The sequence below is a fragment of the Rattus rattus genome, chromosome 9, assembly GCF_011064425.1.
Source record: "Rattus rattus isolate New Zealand chromosome 9, Rrattus_CSIRO_v1, whole genome shotgun sequence".
Lineage (NCBI taxonomy): Eukaryota > Metazoa > Chordata > Mammalia > Rodentia > Muridae > Rattus > Rattus rattus.
Window position 1 is genome coordinate 65,763,608 of NC_046162.1, and position 17,839 is coordinate 65,781,446.

The 17,839-nt window shown below is 52.6% G+C and overlaps 1 protein-coding gene across 1 annotated transcript in view; it reads left to right on the plus strand.

Annotated features, from left to right (window-relative positions):
- Positions 1-1,308: 1,308 nt before the first annotated feature.
- The window catches only part of Usp36 (ubiquitin specific peptidase 36), a 30,190-nt gene continuing 13,659 nt past the window's right edge, over positions 1,309-17,839 (plus strand). The window contains exons 1-13 of the mRNA XM_032912323.1: positions 1,309-1,505; positions 3,530-3,653; positions 5,297-5,558; positions 6,524-6,745; positions 8,694-8,804; positions 9,276-9,378; positions 11,162-11,229; positions 11,654-11,724; positions 12,338-12,420; positions 13,380-13,491; positions 15,703-15,843; positions 16,454-16,554; positions 17,123-17,261. Of these exons, the coding sequence (XP_032768214.1) occupies positions 5,306-5,558; positions 6,524-6,745; positions 8,694-8,804; positions 9,276-9,378; positions 11,162-11,229; positions 11,654-11,724; positions 12,338-12,420; positions 13,380-13,491; positions 15,703-15,843; positions 16,454-16,554; positions 17,123-17,261 (1,404 nt within the window). The 5' untranslated portion in view covers positions 1,309-1,505; positions 3,530-3,653; positions 5,297-5,305. The remainder of the gene's footprint in view (positions 1,506-3,529; positions 3,654-5,296; positions 5,559-6,523; positions 6,746-8,693; positions 8,805-9,275; positions 9,379-11,161; positions 11,230-11,653; positions 11,725-12,337; positions 12,421-13,379; positions 13,492-15,702; positions 15,844-16,453; positions 16,555-17,122; positions 17,262-17,839) is intronic.

Genomic DNA, 17,839 nt, shown 5'->3' on the forward strand with positions numbered 1-17,839 from the left:
CCCAGTTAAGAAATCAAGCCTCCGGGTAAAAGAAATATCCAAAGTAACAGGCTAATTAGGACAATATCTGGATAAGAGCCTAGGTCTCATGTCTGGCGCGAGCTCCCACACAGGAAGCTTAGTGAAACAATGAATTCCCCAAGGACTGTATCAGGCTCGGGACAGCAAAAGCAGCAATTCATTGTATCCAGTCTAGAACAGTGGGTTTATAGAGCTATGCAGCCAGGAGACAAAGAGTGGTCAGAGAACAAAGAAATCAGTCTAAATCAAGGGAGAAATCTGGGACTGGAAAGACTGCTCAATAGTTAATAGTCCCTACTTATCTTAAAGATACCAGAGTTTGGTTCCCAGCCCTCACACTGGGAGCTCACAACTTAAGAGCTGCCTATAATTCCACTTAGTTCTAAGAGTGGATGGGGCACCAGTGGCCTGCACTAAAATATTCTTCCCCTATACATAGGTGATTAAAAATCTTTTAAAAACTAAGGGAACAATTTTTCCCTTTAATTTACGGGGTGTGTGTGTGTTACACGTGTGGAGTTACAGGACATTGTGAACCACCACTGCGTGGGTGCTGGGAAATCCTTGCCAGCCGTCTGTATAGCTAGACATAGGTATAGGCTAACAGAATTTGGCTTTTGCCATCACTACCCCGCCATTCTCCCTACCCGCGACCCCGCACACCCCTTTTCTCTTTTAGCAGTGGGGTGGCTTTTGCTTTATTTATCGGTAGACAGAATCTCAAGTATCCCAGGGATGTGGTTTAAGTTCTGATCATCCCCTCCCAACCCCCGACTCCTCAAGAGTTGTTGTAACTGCTTTTTTGTGCCACCGCGCCTGGTTCATGTAGTGGTGGATGGAACCCAGGGCTTCATTCCAAGACCCACTTGCTAGTTTTTCAAAAGGATGCCCGCAGGCAAGAAACTAACGAACGGTGAAATCTTGAAAGCCTTGGTGGTTTACACTGTGCCCGAGCCCTGAGCTGAGCCCCTAGCCGCAGCACACTAGGCTTGCGCACACACGATGTCAGGCACGCAGGAGGCGGAAGTGACGCCACCCACGTACATCGCGGGAACCACGCCAGGCCGCAGCAGGGTCAGCTCTACGCACTTGCGTCATCGCGTAGACTGGCAGGTCTGCGGGGCGGAGAGGTGACGTGTGCGTCACGAATAGCAGAGAAGGGCGGGTCCAGGAAAGAGGAGTCGGCCTTAGCTCCGCCTCTTAAAGCGACCGCGCCCTCCATGCGGACTCGGGGAAGCACCCCGCAGTGCCGCTCCTTTAAACGTCTTGGTGACACGTGTGTGAGGCTCTGAAGGCCCGGATGGTGCGCATGCTGGCCCGGCCCGGAGCGGACGCTGGTGTTGCGCGGGCCTTCCGCGGGTTCCCGAGAGGCCTAGGAGGTCGAGGTCGGGCGCGGCGGAACGCAGTAACTTTCGAGGGGCTTGGGACGAGGAGGGTGTACGCTCCTGGCCGCGGGTTTTGGGAACTCGAGCGAAGGCTGACAGGTGCGTGGCCGGCGAGGGCACCTGGGAACGCGGAGAGAACATCGGACGGGAGGGACGGGGTCCCCGGGGAGGACAGGGCGTGTGAGGGGCTTAGGGGTCACTGGAGAAGGTTGGGGTGCGAGTGGCTTGGAGGAACAGGGATGCCAGGGACTCCGAGGAAGGGACAAGTGATGTGAGGACTGCCTGCGAACCCTAGCGTAGCCAGGGAATTGCATCAGTCTCTCTTCATCCCGGATATCTTCTGGAACGTTGGGGTCGCTGGGATCTGAGAGACCTCGTGGTTGGTTGTTCTCTCAGAGCGGGTGTTCCTTTGAAGGTTCCGGGGGCTGCAGATCTTAGGGTGGATGGAGGTAGAGCTGTAGTCCATCTTATAGTCTAGGGTAGGGTCAGATCCTTAACGCGGATCCACACCGAAATTTAATAGCAGGACAGCATTCTAACCAAAATGCCCATTGCTTATTATGGTGTGAGCGTGCCCGCGCGCGCGAGCCTGCCTACGTCTCTGGCGTGACCCTTGGTGATGGAGATGGTAGAGTAGCATCGAAAACGGAGGGGTATACCCTGGCGCATTGCTTAGCTATGAATGCCTGTGGATGCCAAAGAGACATGTAGTTCAACTGTTCTGGTCTCGGAATGCTCTGCGGTAGAATGCCTTGAAGGCCCCAGTTCTGTCTGTCTTGGCTAGCATGTAAGTGACCCTGTGACTCTTACGTGAGTGTTTCTTGGAAAACAGTTTAAAGAGGTGTGGGAAGTGCTTTGTTTAAATGATATCTGTCAGAAGAATTTAGATATGTAAATTGGGGGCACAGAGTGTGCTAGTCCTTAAGAGACCAGGGTAGAGCATCCCGGCGGGCCTGAGAGTCACACGTGCTGCGTGTGCATGTCAGAGGGCTTGCTGGGAATTACAAGAGCATTTTCCTCACTCCTACATCACATAGCTGTATCTTAAATATAGAATTATAGACGCTTTTCTGCTATAACTTCAAAAATTACCTTGGCTGAGAGAACTCCCCCTCCTCTCCCAAGCATAAGGCCCTCACGGGCAAATGACTTCGGGTTAATGCTCCCTTTTGCTCATCCCTGAACCGTGTTAGGCCAGGACAGAGTTCTCACCTCCCATAGGAAGATATGTGTGATTTTGAAAATGATGTTTGCGTGGTGGGGGTTTTCAGAAGCCAGGCCGCCTCCCATCTGCATTCTGTTGGGGGTGGTGGGGGCATTGGTTAGATGGGAGTTCTGAGGCATTCTGCAAGGGAGCCTGGGAATGGAGAGGAGAACCAAGATTGGTCAGGCAGTTGTCTAAGCCCTGGAGTGGGAATTGTGCTGACTAGGCCACCCTTTGCATCCGTGTGCATTTGAATGGATGGAAAAACGCTCTTAACTTATTGGGACCGAGTTGACCCTTAAGTGACATAGTGGGAATTGAAGAAATTTATAGTTAGAAAATTAGAATTTCATGTATTTAAAAACAAAACAGAACCAAAACAAAAAACCACCTTTCTGGCTAATGAAGTTAAAAAAAGAAAAGTTTGAGGTTTTTACCTCTTCTTCTTGCCTTGTAACTTTGAACATGCTATTCAGACTGGAGTTGCCATGTGTCTGTGTGTGTGTGTGTGTGTGTGTGTGTGTGTGTGTGTGTGTGTGCGTGTGTGTGGTGATGTAGAGCAGAGAGCCATGTGTTTACGTCATAACTACAGTGATCTGTTAGCACGGTGTCCTCTGGACTCATTGTGAATTCAGCATAGAGAGGTTTTTTGTTGTTGTTGTTGTTGTTGTTGTTTTAGACAAAGTCTCACTACACTTGAATGCTTGATCCTCCTGCCTCAGCTTCTTGAATGTTGGGATCAGAGGCAAGCATCCCTGTGCCTTGACTCCTTTAACCTTGATGATACCACTTTCCTGGTAGAAGGTCACAGTTCACACAAGAAAGCCACTAAAGAGGCAGCGGGAGAAGCCACCCACGGGTGATAGTCTCGCCGCTCACCCTCCAGGTGCTGACCTATTCTTGACTCTACACTTGGCAGTGTTGGCGACTGGGCAGGCTGAAGTCCAGGGGAGCGCCTGCCAGGTCAGTTCCGTGCCACCCTTGAGAAACTGGTCCCCTTACCTGCTGCAGAGAGAAGCAGCAGCCAGGCTCAGGCACCCCAGGTAAGCCCAGAGGTTTCCTTGTCTTTATTTCTAACTGTGACTCAGACAGCTAATGGTAGCCAGATGGCTTGAGATGGGGGGTACAGGTGTCAGGGGGTGAAGGGGCTTCTCTCTGTTACAGTGTCTATGCTGGTGTCCTGGTGGACTGTGCTTCTGTTAGGGACTGCTGTGCAGCAGGTACCCTGACTGGCTGATCAATCTCTGTAGCCACCTTCCCAGTTATGTCCCTGAAGCTGTAGCCGAAGGAGACGGGACACACAGGCCTACCGCTCCTGGAGCCTAAGTCTCTGCTGCCCACTTAGCTTTTCTTCTAGAGATCTTCACTCAGGTTTAGTGTGTGTGTGTGCATGTGTGTGCACATGTGTGTCTATGTCTGGTCTGTGTATGCTGTGTGTGTCTTTTGTGTATGTTTGAATGGGACATGGTTATGCTCTGTAGCCCAGACTGGCCTGGGATTTGCAGCAGTCCTCCTGCCTGAGCCGCAGGGAGTAAGGCGGTAGCATTGAGTAGCCCTGCCCACAGCTGAGAGAGGCAATCTGTTGTACGCACTGCCTAGCAGAAACAGAGTGGCCAAGTGCAAGGTCAGCATTCACAGCAGCTACATAAGAAAAATAAGAAGGCAAAGTTGATTTTCACATAGGTAAGATAATTGTCCTTTCCACGTGTGCCATTGGAGAGGTTGGGATGCTTTGCGTTGTCTTCTAAAGTAGCCATGGAAACCTGATGGTGACTCTTCTTCGCAGCTCTGGACTAGGCCTGTGCACGTGCTCAGTAGGAATGTGGCCCCTGGCCTCTATAGAAGAGAGACCTGTATAGACCTGTATAGACCATCTGACTTACAAGCTGATTCATTTCTGTGCTCGTACGTGTGTGTGTGTGTGTGTGTGTGTGTGTATGTGTGTGTGTGTGAGAGAGAGAGAGAGAGAGAGAGAGAGAGTGTGTTTGTGTGTGTGAGAGAGAGAGAGAGAGAGAGAGAGAGAGAGAGAGTGTGTGTGTGTGTGTGTGTGTGTGTGTGTGTGTGTGTGTGTGCCCTGGCTGACCTGAACTCTAAGGCAGGCTGGTGTCCCCCTCACTGAGATCCACCTGGAACTGCCTCCCAAGTTTGGGATTAAAGGTGTGTGGACTACTCCTAGCTGAGATTTCTTTCTCTTAAGTTTAATTTTTAATTATACACATGCATAGCGTGAGTGCAAGTCCCTGTGGATTCCAGAAGAGAGCACTGGGTCCCCTGCAGCTGGCTATGAACGGTTGTCAGTTGTGCTGGGAGCCACACTCTGCAAGGGCAGTGTGTGCCCTGAGCCCCCTCTGCCACACCCTCCCCGAATTAAATGTTCACATTTGCCGTGTAACCAGAGTGTGAGAATTAGCCACTGGCTGTTTTTTTTTTTTTTTCCTTTTTTTTTCGGAGCTGGGGACTGAACCCAGGGCCTTGCACTTCCACTGAGCTAACTCCCCAACCCCTGGCTGTTTTTTTAAACGGTTGCAGGAAACATTGCCGGCTGCCACACGCAGAGCTGCTTGCTGTGCATTTACGGCCCCTGCGCGTTTTGCGTCCTGATGGCTGGAATGTGAGCAAACAGAAGTCGCGTGCTTGTTCACGGGTGTAGCTGTTCACGGGTCTGGGGTCCTTCCCACCCCCACAGGCATGCACCATGCCCATCGTGGATAAGCTGAAGGAGGCTCTAAAGCCTGGCCGCAAGGACTCGGCAGAGGATGGGGACCTGGGCAAGCTGCTGGCGGCCTCCGCCAAGAAGGTCCTCCTGCAGAGGATTGAGTTTGAACCGGCCAGCAAGAGCTTCTCTTACCAGCTGGAGTCCTTGAAGAGCAAATATGTACTGTTGAACCCCAAGGCTGAGGGGGCCGGGCGCCACAGGAGCGGAGATGAGCCACAGGCCAGGAAACCAGGTACTGGGGCTGTGCTGACCAGGTGCATAGACCTTGCTGGCAGCTGGGGTAGTTTGGGGTTTCCAGGGGTCGGTGGGTACAGTAGTAGATGTCACGATGCAGAGTGAGCAGGGAGAAGGGCTGTGGACTCGGGCCTCTTGTACCTGATCCCATCTTTTTTTTTTTTTTTTTTTTTTTTTGGTTCTTTTTTTTTTCGAGCTGGGGACTGAACCCAGGGCCTTGAGCTTCCCCAGGCAAGCGCTCTACCACTGAACTAAATCCCAACCCCACCTGATCCCATCTTTAACGAGGTCAGAAAGGCAGGTCCCAGGGCCCGGGAATGGCTTAGGTGAGAAAGAATTAGCTGTGTGAGCCTGGTCACCCAGAGTCTACACCTGACCCACATCAGTGGCCAGATCGGTGCTGCAGCAACCTCAGTACCTACAGTGAGATGGGAGAGGAGCCGAGGATTCCCAGGATGCTCCTGGACAGTAGCCTGCAGACACTGCCTCAGGGTAGTGGGAACTGGCTCTTGGAAGTTGTCCTCTAACCCCAGCACACATGGGTCTTCCACTCACATTACACTCACATAAGTTTAGGGTTGAAAAGAAAGTGGGAGCTGAGAACACAGTGAGTGAGGTGGGTCCCGTGGCGCACGGTGTGGTGCAGTGCAAGGGCTGCTGCTGGGTCTCATCCACGGGGGTCTGAGCTCTGCACTGAGCACTCACAGGCCCTGGGGTGGCCTGCTCTCCTCGTGCTCCCTCCTGCTCTCCTCGTGCTCCCTCCTGCCCTCCTCGTGCTCCCTCCTGCTCTCCCTCGTGCTCCCTCCTGCCTCCTCAGGCTCCCTCCTGCTCCCCTGCTCCCTCCTGCCTCCCTCGTGCTCCTCCTGCCTCCCTCGTGCTCCCTCCTGCCTCCTCGTGCTCCCTCCTGCTCTCCTCGTGCTCCCTCCTGCTCTCCTCGTGCTCCCTCAGCTCCTTTTCTTCCAGGCACCGAGCGCATGTCTGGAAGTGGAGGCGACGGAGTCCCTGCCCCACAGAAAGTGCTCTTCCCTGTGGAGCGACTGTCCTTGAGGTGGGAACGCGTATTCCGAGTTGGTGCTGGACTGCACAACCTGGGTAACACCTGCTTCCTGAACTCCACCATTCAGTGCTTGACTTACACGCCACCTCTGGCCAACTACTTGCTCTCCAAGGAGCACGCACGGAGCTGTGAGTGGGGCTTACTGTGGGGAGGGGGTAGTGGGGGGGTGAGTCAGCATGAGGGGCTGTCTTTCTGTCTGAATGACACTTAAAGTGGAGTTAATGGGATGTGGTCGTTGACAGAGCCCCAGGGGATCTCACCTGCTATAGGATGGGCCGGGCTGTTCATGGGTCTCACTCAGGGGTCATGTTCTCTAGAGAGGGTTTTCAAAAGATAGCCCCACGCTGTCTGTTCAACTGTCTGATGTGTGCACTGAGCCAGGATGCGAAAACAGGCCCCAAAGTAGAACTTAGAGTGGGGTGAGGTAGCTGGAGCCTGGGGTAGCAGTTTACAGCATTTGCTCCTGCTGAGAACCCAGGTTGTTGTAAACCCAGGTTTACATGGTGGCTCACACGATCTGTTCTTGGGGATCTGACACCCTCTTCTGTCCTCTCTGAGTGCTGGACATGCATATGATGCATATAGATACATGAAGACAAAATACTCATCTTTTTTTAAAAATGGGGATGAGCGATGACTTTGGGCGTAAGAGCAGGTTCTGTCCTTCCAGAGGACCCGAGTTGGGAGACAGGAGCCTGGGTGTATGATGAGTTGAGGACCAGTCTGTTCCTTAGAAGAGTGAGTGTGGCTAGGGTGGCATCCCTGTCCGGCCAATGCACAGGCCTAGGCTTCAGTCCCTAGTGCTGCGACAGCAGTCATAACTCAGAGGGCAGGAGGTGCTCTGAGCACTGTCACGCTGTCAGCTTGCCCTCGGGGCAGTAAGATCCTCCTACCCACACTCATGAGTGGCTCCGCTCTGTCTGTCAGTTCTTTCCCTGTAGAGTCCACTTCCATTTTTTATTGCTCCAATGGAATCTTTTGGGGGGAGGGGGAAGGATTCTCTGTGTAACCCTGGCTATCTTAGAACTCTAATCAGTAATAATCAGTAGACCAGGCCGGCTTTGAACTCAGGTCTGCCTGCCTCTGCCTCCCAAGAGCTGGGGTTCCCACACCCAGCCACCACAGCAGTCTTTTTGAGCCATTCGTCAACTTTGTGGACTGATTTAATTAAATGATGTCAGCTGAGGCATGGTGTTGACAGGTGTGCAGTGACAACTAAGGTCTGTGTCTCCTGCATGTCTTGCAAGTGTCCCCTGCCCATTGGGAGCAGCTAGGGTTGCTGTGGAGTGTTAAAACACTGGCCTCAGCTACGGAGAGCAGAAATCGCTGGGTTAGGTTGGGTGCTGTGTGATGGCATCGGCTCAAAACTTCACATACAGAGGCTGTCTTCTTGTAGGATCAAAGCCACCTGGCAGCTAACCTGTGCAGGTTTCAGAGTTGTGTTTTTACTGACTTGGTCCTCACAGAGTCTGCATGCATCCCTTAGTGTACAAGGAGACATGGTCACTCAGTGGTGGTAGAGTCAGAGGTTGGAGTGTGTTAGGGTGGGTACCGTAAGCAGACCTGTCTGTCCACTTACGCAGTGTTCCAGTGCAGGGCTAGAGAAAGAGCTGTGTGGGCAGTGTGGACATTCGGAAAGAAGGTGTGTGATGCAGCCAGCATGCCTGGGTGCATACAGATTGGATCAGTCATGCCTAATTCACGGTCCCGAGTGAAGGATTGTGGGGAGTACAAGTATGATATCAGTATGTCACTCAGCAGCTGCCCAAAGCCAGCCTTGTAGAGCAGGACGGGGTTGTAGTCTTTCTATATCTCTGTATTTAAAAGAGCCCCAGTGTTAAAGGCAGGGATGTCCCCGTTCTAGTGTAATATCTGTTGAGAACCAGTCTGTGTGGTCTGTGTGTGACAACCAGGTACCTGGCTCCTGGTGCCCTGTAGCCTGGCCCTCTTAGCTCTGTCTAGAAGCCAGGTTGAAGGGAAGGGCTCTAAAAAATCTTTCCTGCACTGGGGGTGAGGGGTGTCACTGTGAATTCTCTGCAGATTACTTGCCCTGAAGTTGCTTCTTACCTACCGTAGGTCACCAAGGAAGCTTCTGCATGCTGTGCGTCATGCAGAACCACATGGTCCAGGCCTTTGCCAACAGTGGCAATGCCATCAAGCCTGTCTCCTTCATCAGAGACCTGAAAAGTAAGAATGGAGTTTTGGTTGAGTATCTGCCAAGGGCTAGCTCTGTGATTGGAGGAAAGAGGAGAAAAAGCCATGAATGAAGGCTCAGGAATCCTCATGTGCGGAAGGTCCCCTACAGCAGTGCAGACCCAAGGCATGGTAGTCAGTGTAGACACATGGGCTCAGTGTTACTGAAGGGAGCCTCTCTGCTGGGCACCACGTGGAAGAATAGCTAGGTTTTAGCCGGGTGGAGGCTGTGTTTGAAGACGGGCAGGTGAACATGAGAGCTGGGCGGGGGTGGAGGAGTGTGGTGAAGGGTGTCAGAGCAGCCAGCTGCTATGCATTGTGGGTATACCCAGCTTTCCAGTCAGTCGGCAGAAAGGTTGAGCCCACTGTGGATCCAGTGTAAGCTATAACACTGTGGCATGATGTGTTGGCTCTTGAAGAAGTGGCTTCTCACAGTCACCCCTCCCGCATCCCTTTCTTCTGCAGAGATTGCCAGGCACTTCCGATTTGGGAACCAAGAGGATGCACATGAATTCCTGCGGTACACCATCGACGCCATGCAGAAGGCCTGCTTGAATGGCTATGCTAAGTACGTGCCTCAGCTCCCCACATGTCCTTGGCTGAGGACACCTTCTTTATGTTCTTGTCCACACAGGGGTCTCCTCTAGGCTGTCCTCTGAGAAGGAGGTAGTGTGACACCCAGGCACCTGACTCTGGTGCACTGTGGTCTGGGCCACTTAGCTGTGTCCAGAAGCCAGGTTGAAGAAAAGACTGTCTGGCTGTGGACTCGTCCAGTCTCTAAAACCACGTCATTACTTAGAAATAGAGAAGGAAGGTCAGGACTCATACGTCTGTGGAAACAGTGTACGAGAGGTTATAGTTGGGAGGTTTTGTTCTGTTCGATGCTGGCTTGTTCTCTTCTGTTGTTTTCGCTCTCGGGGTCCAGCTGTGTGACCTGAGCTGGCCTCAGGCTCCTTGCACTGACAGCTGTTTCTGGGGTGCTCATGTCACTGCTCAAGGTCTTACATTTGGGGGGACATCCTAAATGTTCCCTTTTACACTCCCACACCTCGCACCAACATGCCTGCCTGTCTGTCCCTTTGCCTTCTTCCCGTGTTTCTAGAGTCTGTCCTAGCTGAGTAGTCGCCGTGTGGGCTCCGTGTGCTCAGGGCTTGTGTCCCTGCAAGTTTGGAAGCTGATTGTCCTTTCTTCTGATTAATGGTGGTGGTGTTTTTATTCTTATTGCCTCTCGTTGCACAACAAAATTGCATTCTCTTGATTGTAACCCCGTGCCATCATCTGTTCAGAGGGCAGTGAACTGTGCAGCACAGGGTCTGCAGTGTGATGGCAGCCACCAGAGATGGCCATGGGAGGTCTCCACATGTCGTGCCACTCAGCATAGTACTTGGAGGATGTCATGAGCAGCTGGGAGCTAGCTATGCCCTTCCACTGCTGTAGTCTCCTCATGGGCACTTGAGTGCCATGACTAGTTCTGAGGGTGAGTGGGCCGGGGTCAGTCAAGCAGCGTGCTCAGTGTAGGAGGAACTGTGTCCTGGCCGAGCACGAAAGAGGCTTGTCAGCGTGGCTTAGCGCTACCCAGGTGTCCTGTTAGCGGTGTCAGGGAAGAGGGAGGGTAGGGTGGCCCTCCTGCATCCAAGGCTCAGCTGACCTGTACCTTCATGTGAGTCTTAGTTAGGGTTTCACTGCTGTGAACAGACACAATGACCAAGGTGAGTCTTATAAAGAACAGCATTTAATTCGGGCTGGTTTGCAGATTCAGAGGTTCAGACCATTACCGTCAAGGAGGGAGCATGGCAGCATCCAGGCAGGCATGGTGCAGGAGGAGCTGAGGGTTCTACATCTTGATTCAGAAAAGCAGACTATCTCCGGGCAGCTAGGAGGAGGGTCTCAAAGCCCACTCCACAGTGACACACGTCCTCCAGCAAGGCTATACCTCCTAATGGTGCCACTCCCTAGGCCAAGCATATTTGAGTCACCACAGTGTGATAGCCAGTCAGGCAGTATTGCTGAGCCTGCATGCCCAGTGGAAGGCATGGAAAGAAAGGGTCAGTACCACTAGTCACAGACCGGACCTGCCTCCCCAGGCAAGGCTTGGGTCCTTGGATGCTTGCTTCTGGATGGAGATGCCAGGTGTTGGTGGGGTGATCAGGGTAGTTGCCTTAGATGTTGTAGGGGTGGGGCCCAGGTAGGTAGAGGTTCTGTAAGGAGCTCAGGAACACTGCTGGGGGGCTTAGGTGGGAGAAGGATAACCCATCGTCGGCTGATATGGTAGTGACTGGAGGTGGGGATGCTGGCTGTAAGTAGGGATCCTGTGCTGAGCCGTCCTCTTCATGGCTGTGGCTTCCTTTTAGGTTGGATCGGCAGACACAGGCTACTACCCTGGTGCATCAGATCTTTGGAGGCTATCTCAGGTCCCGAGGTAAGCAGGAGGTGTGCTCTCTGCTGAAGCAGATCTGCACACATTCCCAGATTGTGAGAACTTGACCATGTGATGGTGGCTGATGCTCCCAGCCTTGTCTTTGTGCATGGCTGCCTTGTCCACTGTAGACATCTCTGAGGGGCTGGAGAAGCATGGTGTGTGGTGAGGGAATGCATCCCCAGAGCCGAGTGGTCCTTTGGGTGAGGCTACGTTCTATTGTGAGGGCTTGCCTACTGGCCGGTGGCAGTGGCCAGTCGGGCAAACCAGGCCTGATGACAGAACCTGGCCAGCATCACTACCTGTCATCAGGCCTGGTGGGCCAGTCACCGTTTGGGAGAACGGAGCTGAGTGCTGTAGACTGTGGTTCTAGAGTCTGGTTCTAGGTTCCGGGTCTCAGCTGTCCCGTGCCTCTGTTCTGTTGCAGTGAAGTGCTCCGTGTGCAGGAGCGTCTCAGACACGTATGACCCCTACTTGGACATAGCGCTGGAGATTCGGGTATGCTTGGGCCTTGATCCGTGTTCTGCGGGTGTGGGAGGGCAGCCCTAGGGCTCAGCAGAGAAAGGTGAGTCAGAGCAGACATGGAAGGGCTGCTTGGCTCCCCTGCAGTCTCGAGTGCTGCAGCTGCAGTGTGCTTACTTCTGCTGCACAAGGCAGAGAAGCCAACATTTGCATCCGTCTGCTATTCTCCTATGCAAATTCTTTTCTGTTTAAAAGAGTGAAGCTGAGTTTCTAGTTCTGAGGCACAGGAAGTGACAGTGCCTCACTGGGGCTTGGGGACAGCGTTTGGAACAGGCACGGATCAGCCTCCTTTGCTGTCACCCAGCCTTACCTTTGCTGGGACCTTGAGTTTCTGAGCCAGCCCAGCTGCAGTCACAGTGAGAGTGCCTGGCTCACGTGAAGGACTCACATGGCTGTCATCTGTCACCTCTGGAGAAGGGCACTGTCTGCTCCCTGCTCTTCCGCTGGGTGCGGAGTGTTAGCAGGCCAGTTTTTAAGCAAGTCAGGTTTTATCAGTTGCTGCCTCAGCCTAAAAAGACTTAAATCTGGTACTTCGTGAGTCAGGGTTTTACTTCTGCTGCTCACTCCGCTCCATTTTTGTCTTCCTCAGCAAGCTGCAAATATTGTGCGCGCTCTGGAACTTTTTGTGAAATCAGATGTCCTGAGTGGAGAGAACGCCTATATGTGTGCTAAGTAAGTGTCCTTTGCAAGGAAGTGACCACCCTGAGTATATGCATGTTAAGTAAGTGTCCTTTGCAAGGACGTGACTGTCCAGAGCACCATTCCTGAGTGGCAGGATAGGGCTGGGTTAGGTCCATGGCTGCTGCTCCCTCAGCTCGTGTCCTTGACGAAGGTTCTGCGTGAGGAGCAGAGTGTTGCTTTCCTTGTTGTCTACGGTGGAAACTTAAGTCAGAGAGACACAAAGGATCTGAGGCATAGACCCGCAGGTGCTTCTGACCCATGTGACCCGAGTCATCTTTCCGATGTGCACCGATGTGCACCGTTGTCCTTGTGAGGCTCGCCCTGGGCTTGTGCTGGCGTGGAGCTCACTTTAAAGCTGCAGCACCAAGCGCACGTCCTCTGCTTTCCAGGCAGGCCCATGCGGGCTGGCTGTCCGGCTGTCGCTTCGTTTGTTTGTTTGTTTGTTTGTTTGTTTGTTTGTTTTGAGGCAGGGTCTCACTGCTTAGCCCTGGCTGGGATTAAAGGCAAGCCCCACTGCATTGGGCTTTTGTTTCTTATGAAACAGAGTCTCACCAGGTAGCCATGGCTGTCCTGGAACTCACTCTGTGGACCTGGCAGGCCTCAATTCAGAGATCCTCCTGCCTCTGCCTCCCGAGTGCTGGGAATAAAGGCGCTCACCACCAACACTACATTGGGCCTTTGCCTCAGTTTCTTGCGCATTTCTCCCCTTTCAGGCTCTGTGTGGCCATGTGGGCACTGTATTTTTCCTTTGCGCCTGCCACGTGGGCTCCCGCCCAAGTGAGTCATTTGCTTTGGGACTTCTGTCCCTAGTCTTCGCTGCCTTCAGGAGTTTTCTTTAGCTTAGCCCGTGTAGATTTTGGTTCACGTGCACTGGTGCTGGCCTCCCGTTACTAAGGCAGCAGGACACCACTCTGCAGAGCCCAGCAGCAGCTTCCGGTTCTCTCCTGTAGGTGTAAGAAGAAGGTTCCAGCCAGCAAGCGCTTCAGCATCCATAGAACATCCAATGTCCTGACTCTGTCCCTCAAGCGCTTTGCCAACTTCAGTGGGGGGAAGATCACCAAGGTGAGTGCACTCCCCCGTCCAGACGCCCCAGCTGTCCATCGTCACACAGGCAGGCCTTGGGAATCTGCATTTTTTTTCTTTCTTTTAAAAAAGTTTCTATTTTGTGTGTCTGAGTGTTTTGCATGCTTGTCTGTGTCAACTGTAAAGCTGGTGCCCTCAGAGGCCAGAGACAGAATTTATCCCCGGAACTGGAGTTAAAGACATGAGTTTATGTGGGTGCTGAGAATTGAACTGGCGTCCTCTGCTGCAGCAGCCAGTGCCGTTAACTGCTGAGCCCCTCCCCCTAGACAAACTTTGCTTGCTTGGTTTGGTTTTTGAGACAGGGTTTCTCTGTAGCCTTGGCTGTCCTGGAACTTGCTCTGTAGATGAGGCTGGCCTCAAACTCAGAGATCCACATGTCTCTGCTTCCTGTGTGCTAGGATTAAAGGTGTGTGCCACCATACCTGGTCCTGGTAGCTCTCACTTTCCTGTCTGTTTCTATCTGTATGCACCATCTGTTTGCTGGTACCTGCAAAGACCGGAAGAGGGCATCATCACCTGAAGCTGGAGTTGTAGGTGGTTGTGGGGCGCCCACCGGAGTTCTGGAAGCTGAATTCTGGAAGAGCAGCGCGTGCTTCTAACCCCTTGGGCATTTTTCCAACCCCACATATGATACATTCTTGCTGCTTTTCTCCCTCTGCCTTTTAGTTCTCCCAGCTTATGTCTACCTATTCTTGGAGTGTTCCTGGAATGGAAGGCCAGGGTTCCTTTAAGAATAAGTGAGGTGAGGGCTTGGCAGTTAAGAGAGCTGGCTGCTCTTCCAGAGACCTGGTTCAATTCTCAGGACCTACATAGCAGCTCACACCTGTCTATAGCTCCTGTTAGGGGATGTGGCACCCTCATATGTGATACCCTCATACAGACATACATGGGGGTAAATCACTGATGTACATAAAATAAGAGTCAATTACTGAAAAGAATGAGTGAGGTGAATATTGGATGTGAGCTGATTCACCGTGTGGGTGGAGTCAGACTGTGTGCTACAGTTTTGGTGGCGTAGAGTAAAAATGTACTTTGAGCACAGTGGGATCTGCTCTGGGTAGCGTCTCTGTGGCTGTGCTGAAATACTGACCAAAGCAGCTGCAGGGAAAGGTTTATTCTTTGCAAGTCACAGCCCTCTTCCAGGGGAGTTAGGCAGTCTCGTGGAGGTCATTTCTGGTTGAGGTCCCCTCTTCCAGATGACTGTCCGCTCAGCACGGGGTTTCCTAGGTGTTCATTTCATAGAAGTCTTCAGTTCTATTCATGGAGTCTGCCCTGTGCTTTAGGGCATCACTTGTCAGAGCCACAGGCAGGGATTGCAACCTTCTCCAGGCCTTTAAACCCTTCAAAGTGTGACTCTCAAGGACTTAGGAGTTGTCTAGGGCTGGTGAGATGGCTCACCATGTAAAGGACCTCCTGCCTAAACCTGTGTTCAGCTCTGTCACCTACTTGATACAAAAGAGCGCTCACTCCGGAAAGTTGTCCTCAACCTCCCAGTGAGTGCCATGGCAGACACATACTCACCAGGCGGTGGAGGCAGACCCCTTTCACCCCAGCACTCGGGGAAGCAAAGGCAGGTGGATCTCTGAGTTCAAGGCCATTGAGAAACCTCGTCTCACTGTGTTTTACCAGTGTGGTGGCTGTCACGTTTGCCCCACACATACACATACATAGATAAAATGTAAAAGACAAACAAGGGTAATCCTCCTGAGCCGTGCGGTGTGTGGTGTGCACGGTTGGTGGGGGAAGCACTGTGCCCCTGTCCTCAGGAGCTTAGGGTCCCTGGGAGCCCTTCTCAGCTGTGGTTTAGACAACCCCAGTCTGTGAACCACTCATCTGCTTGAATCTGAAAATTCCGTATTACAACAAAGCCGGCCCCGGGCTCAGGAGCCTGCTGTGTGTTTGCTGGCTCATGAGGTTTTGTCAGCAGAAACAAAAAGCTGGGTCTGACAGCACATGCCTGTGATCCCAGCACCTGGGAGATGCAATGAGAGGGTTACATAAGTTCACAGCCAGCCCAGGCTACTTTGATGAACTGGGGGGCCATCCTGGGCTATTTAGCGATTTGGAGTCCATCCTAGGGCACATAGTGAAGATTGGTCAAAGCACACATCCCCGAGGGTTATGGATGCAAAAGGAGAGTGACCTGTATTCTCCTGAGTAAGTGCTCCTTGCCTGTCCATTTCTAAACAGGATGTTGGCTATCCAGAGTTCCTGAACATCCGTCCATACATGTCGCAGAGCAGTGGAGACCCTGTCATGTATGGGCTCTATGCTGTTCTGGTGCACTCAGGCTACAGCTGCCACGCGGGGCACTACTACTGCTACGTGAAGGTTGGTGTCCACCTTGTTCTGGTGTGAGGGAGGGGAGCCCTGCAATCCAAGTGAGCCTTTTGTCGTCTTCTGGGAAACAGCATTGCTTTGGATTTGTGTTTCGGTTCTCCTTTCCACAAGTGATAGAACGATGTCTTTTACACCAGGGTTCTGGGGCCAGCAAAATGGCTCAGCAGGTAAAAATGCTCGCTACCAGGCCTCACCCCCTGAGTTCTACTCCAGGGACAAGGTGGGAGAGCGGAACTGAGTCCCTCACGTTGTCTTGGACTTTGGCACATGCACAAGCCCCACCCCCAATAAACAAACAAATAAATACATGTAAATTTTTTTAAGTTTTTTTTTTTTTTCTTTTTTTCTGGAGCTGGGGACCAAACCCAGGGCCTTGCGCTTGCTAGGCAAGCGCCCTATTGCTGAGCTAAATCCCCAACCCTTTTTTTAAGTTTTTTAAGGTCCCTAGTGGGTATGGTAAACCTTGCCTTTGTAATTCCAGTATTGTGGAATTGAGAGATTGGGCTTGGCTGCAGATGTTAGCCTCTGTCACAAATAAAATGGAAGTGGCTGTGTTCCACCTGCTGATTGCTGTTTCCTGTCCGTTCTCTCCCCATGCCAGGCCAGCAATGGACAGTGGTACCAGATGAACGACTCCTTGGTCCATTCCAGCAATGTCAAGGTGGTTCTGAGCCAGCAGGCCTACGTGCTCTTCTATCTGCGGTAAGGAACTTCCTCGCCCTGGGGTTGTCAAGCGTGCTCTGCCTGAGCCAGGGCTGTCTTCGGCTCTCCTGTCTGAGGCCCTGGAGCTTGTCCTCTGGGAAACTTGTCCTCTGGGAAGGACCTTTCAGCCACGCCCTCCTGGTGGGCGGGTGAGAGCCAGGTTGTTGTGGGGCAGCTGAGGGGGAGGGCTCTGCCTGCCTATAGCAGCGGGTGACTGTTCCTTATATAGTAGCCTTGATGAGGCTTTGTGTGGTGGCTGCCTTGGCACCTTCCTCTGGTGCAGGGACCTGTTTCACATCGGATGAATGGGCATGCTGCAGATCTTAGGAAGCCACCAACAGAGATTGACTGTCCCTGAGGGACTCCTGGCACTTGGTGGCACCCTGCTGATTCTGGGTAATAGGTTTTGGGGCTTTTTGGCTTGCTTGCACCCTCCCTGCAGGCATTCAGTGCTTCTCAGGTTTTTAGTTTGCAGAGGGTCAAGATGGGGGTTCTGAGAAGCCTGTCAGTGTCTCCGAGCTGCTTGGCCTGATGGGGAAAAACCCTGACTCCTGTCTTTCCTCTGCAGGATTCCAGGCTCTAAGAAAAGTCCTGAGGGCCCTGTCTCCAGGGTGGGTGCCACTCTTCCTAGCCGTCCCAAGGTTGTTCCAGAGCACCCCAAGAAGAGCCCTGGCAATGGGGTTGTTTCCTCCCCACTGATGGCAAAGGTACTGTGTAAGTGGAAGCTGGCCTGGCCACCCTTCTAGCTCCTGCTTTCAGTATTTGAGTATCAGAGTTCCAGGGGGACCTTGCAGTGTGAGAGGAACTTGTAGGCTGAGGCGCTGTACCAAGCATATTTCTTAAGTTGGTGATCAGCTGCTGTGGGAAGGAAAAGATGGGATGGTGAGGATGGAGCCGCTGCACAGAGTGCTGGGCAGGTTTGGCTGCCGGGGGGGGAAACACCCCACTGTGCTTTCTCTCTCTCTTTTTTTTTTTTTTCCCTCCCCCACCCCCACCCGGAGCTGGGGACCGAACCTAGGGCCTTGCGCTTGCTAGGCAATCGCTCTACCACTGAGCTAAATCCCCAACCCCCACTGTGTTTTCTCTTAAAGCTGGTGTCGTCCACACACACAGCATAAAGGTTACTCATCTGTGGACTTCCGGGTTTTCTTTTCTTCTGGCTTTTCAAGACAAGGTTTCTCTCTGTGGCTCTGGCTGTCCTGGAACTCGCTCTGTAGACCAGGCTGACCTCGAGCCCAGAGATCCGCCTGCCTCTGCCTCTGCCTCTGCCTCCTGAGTGCTGGAA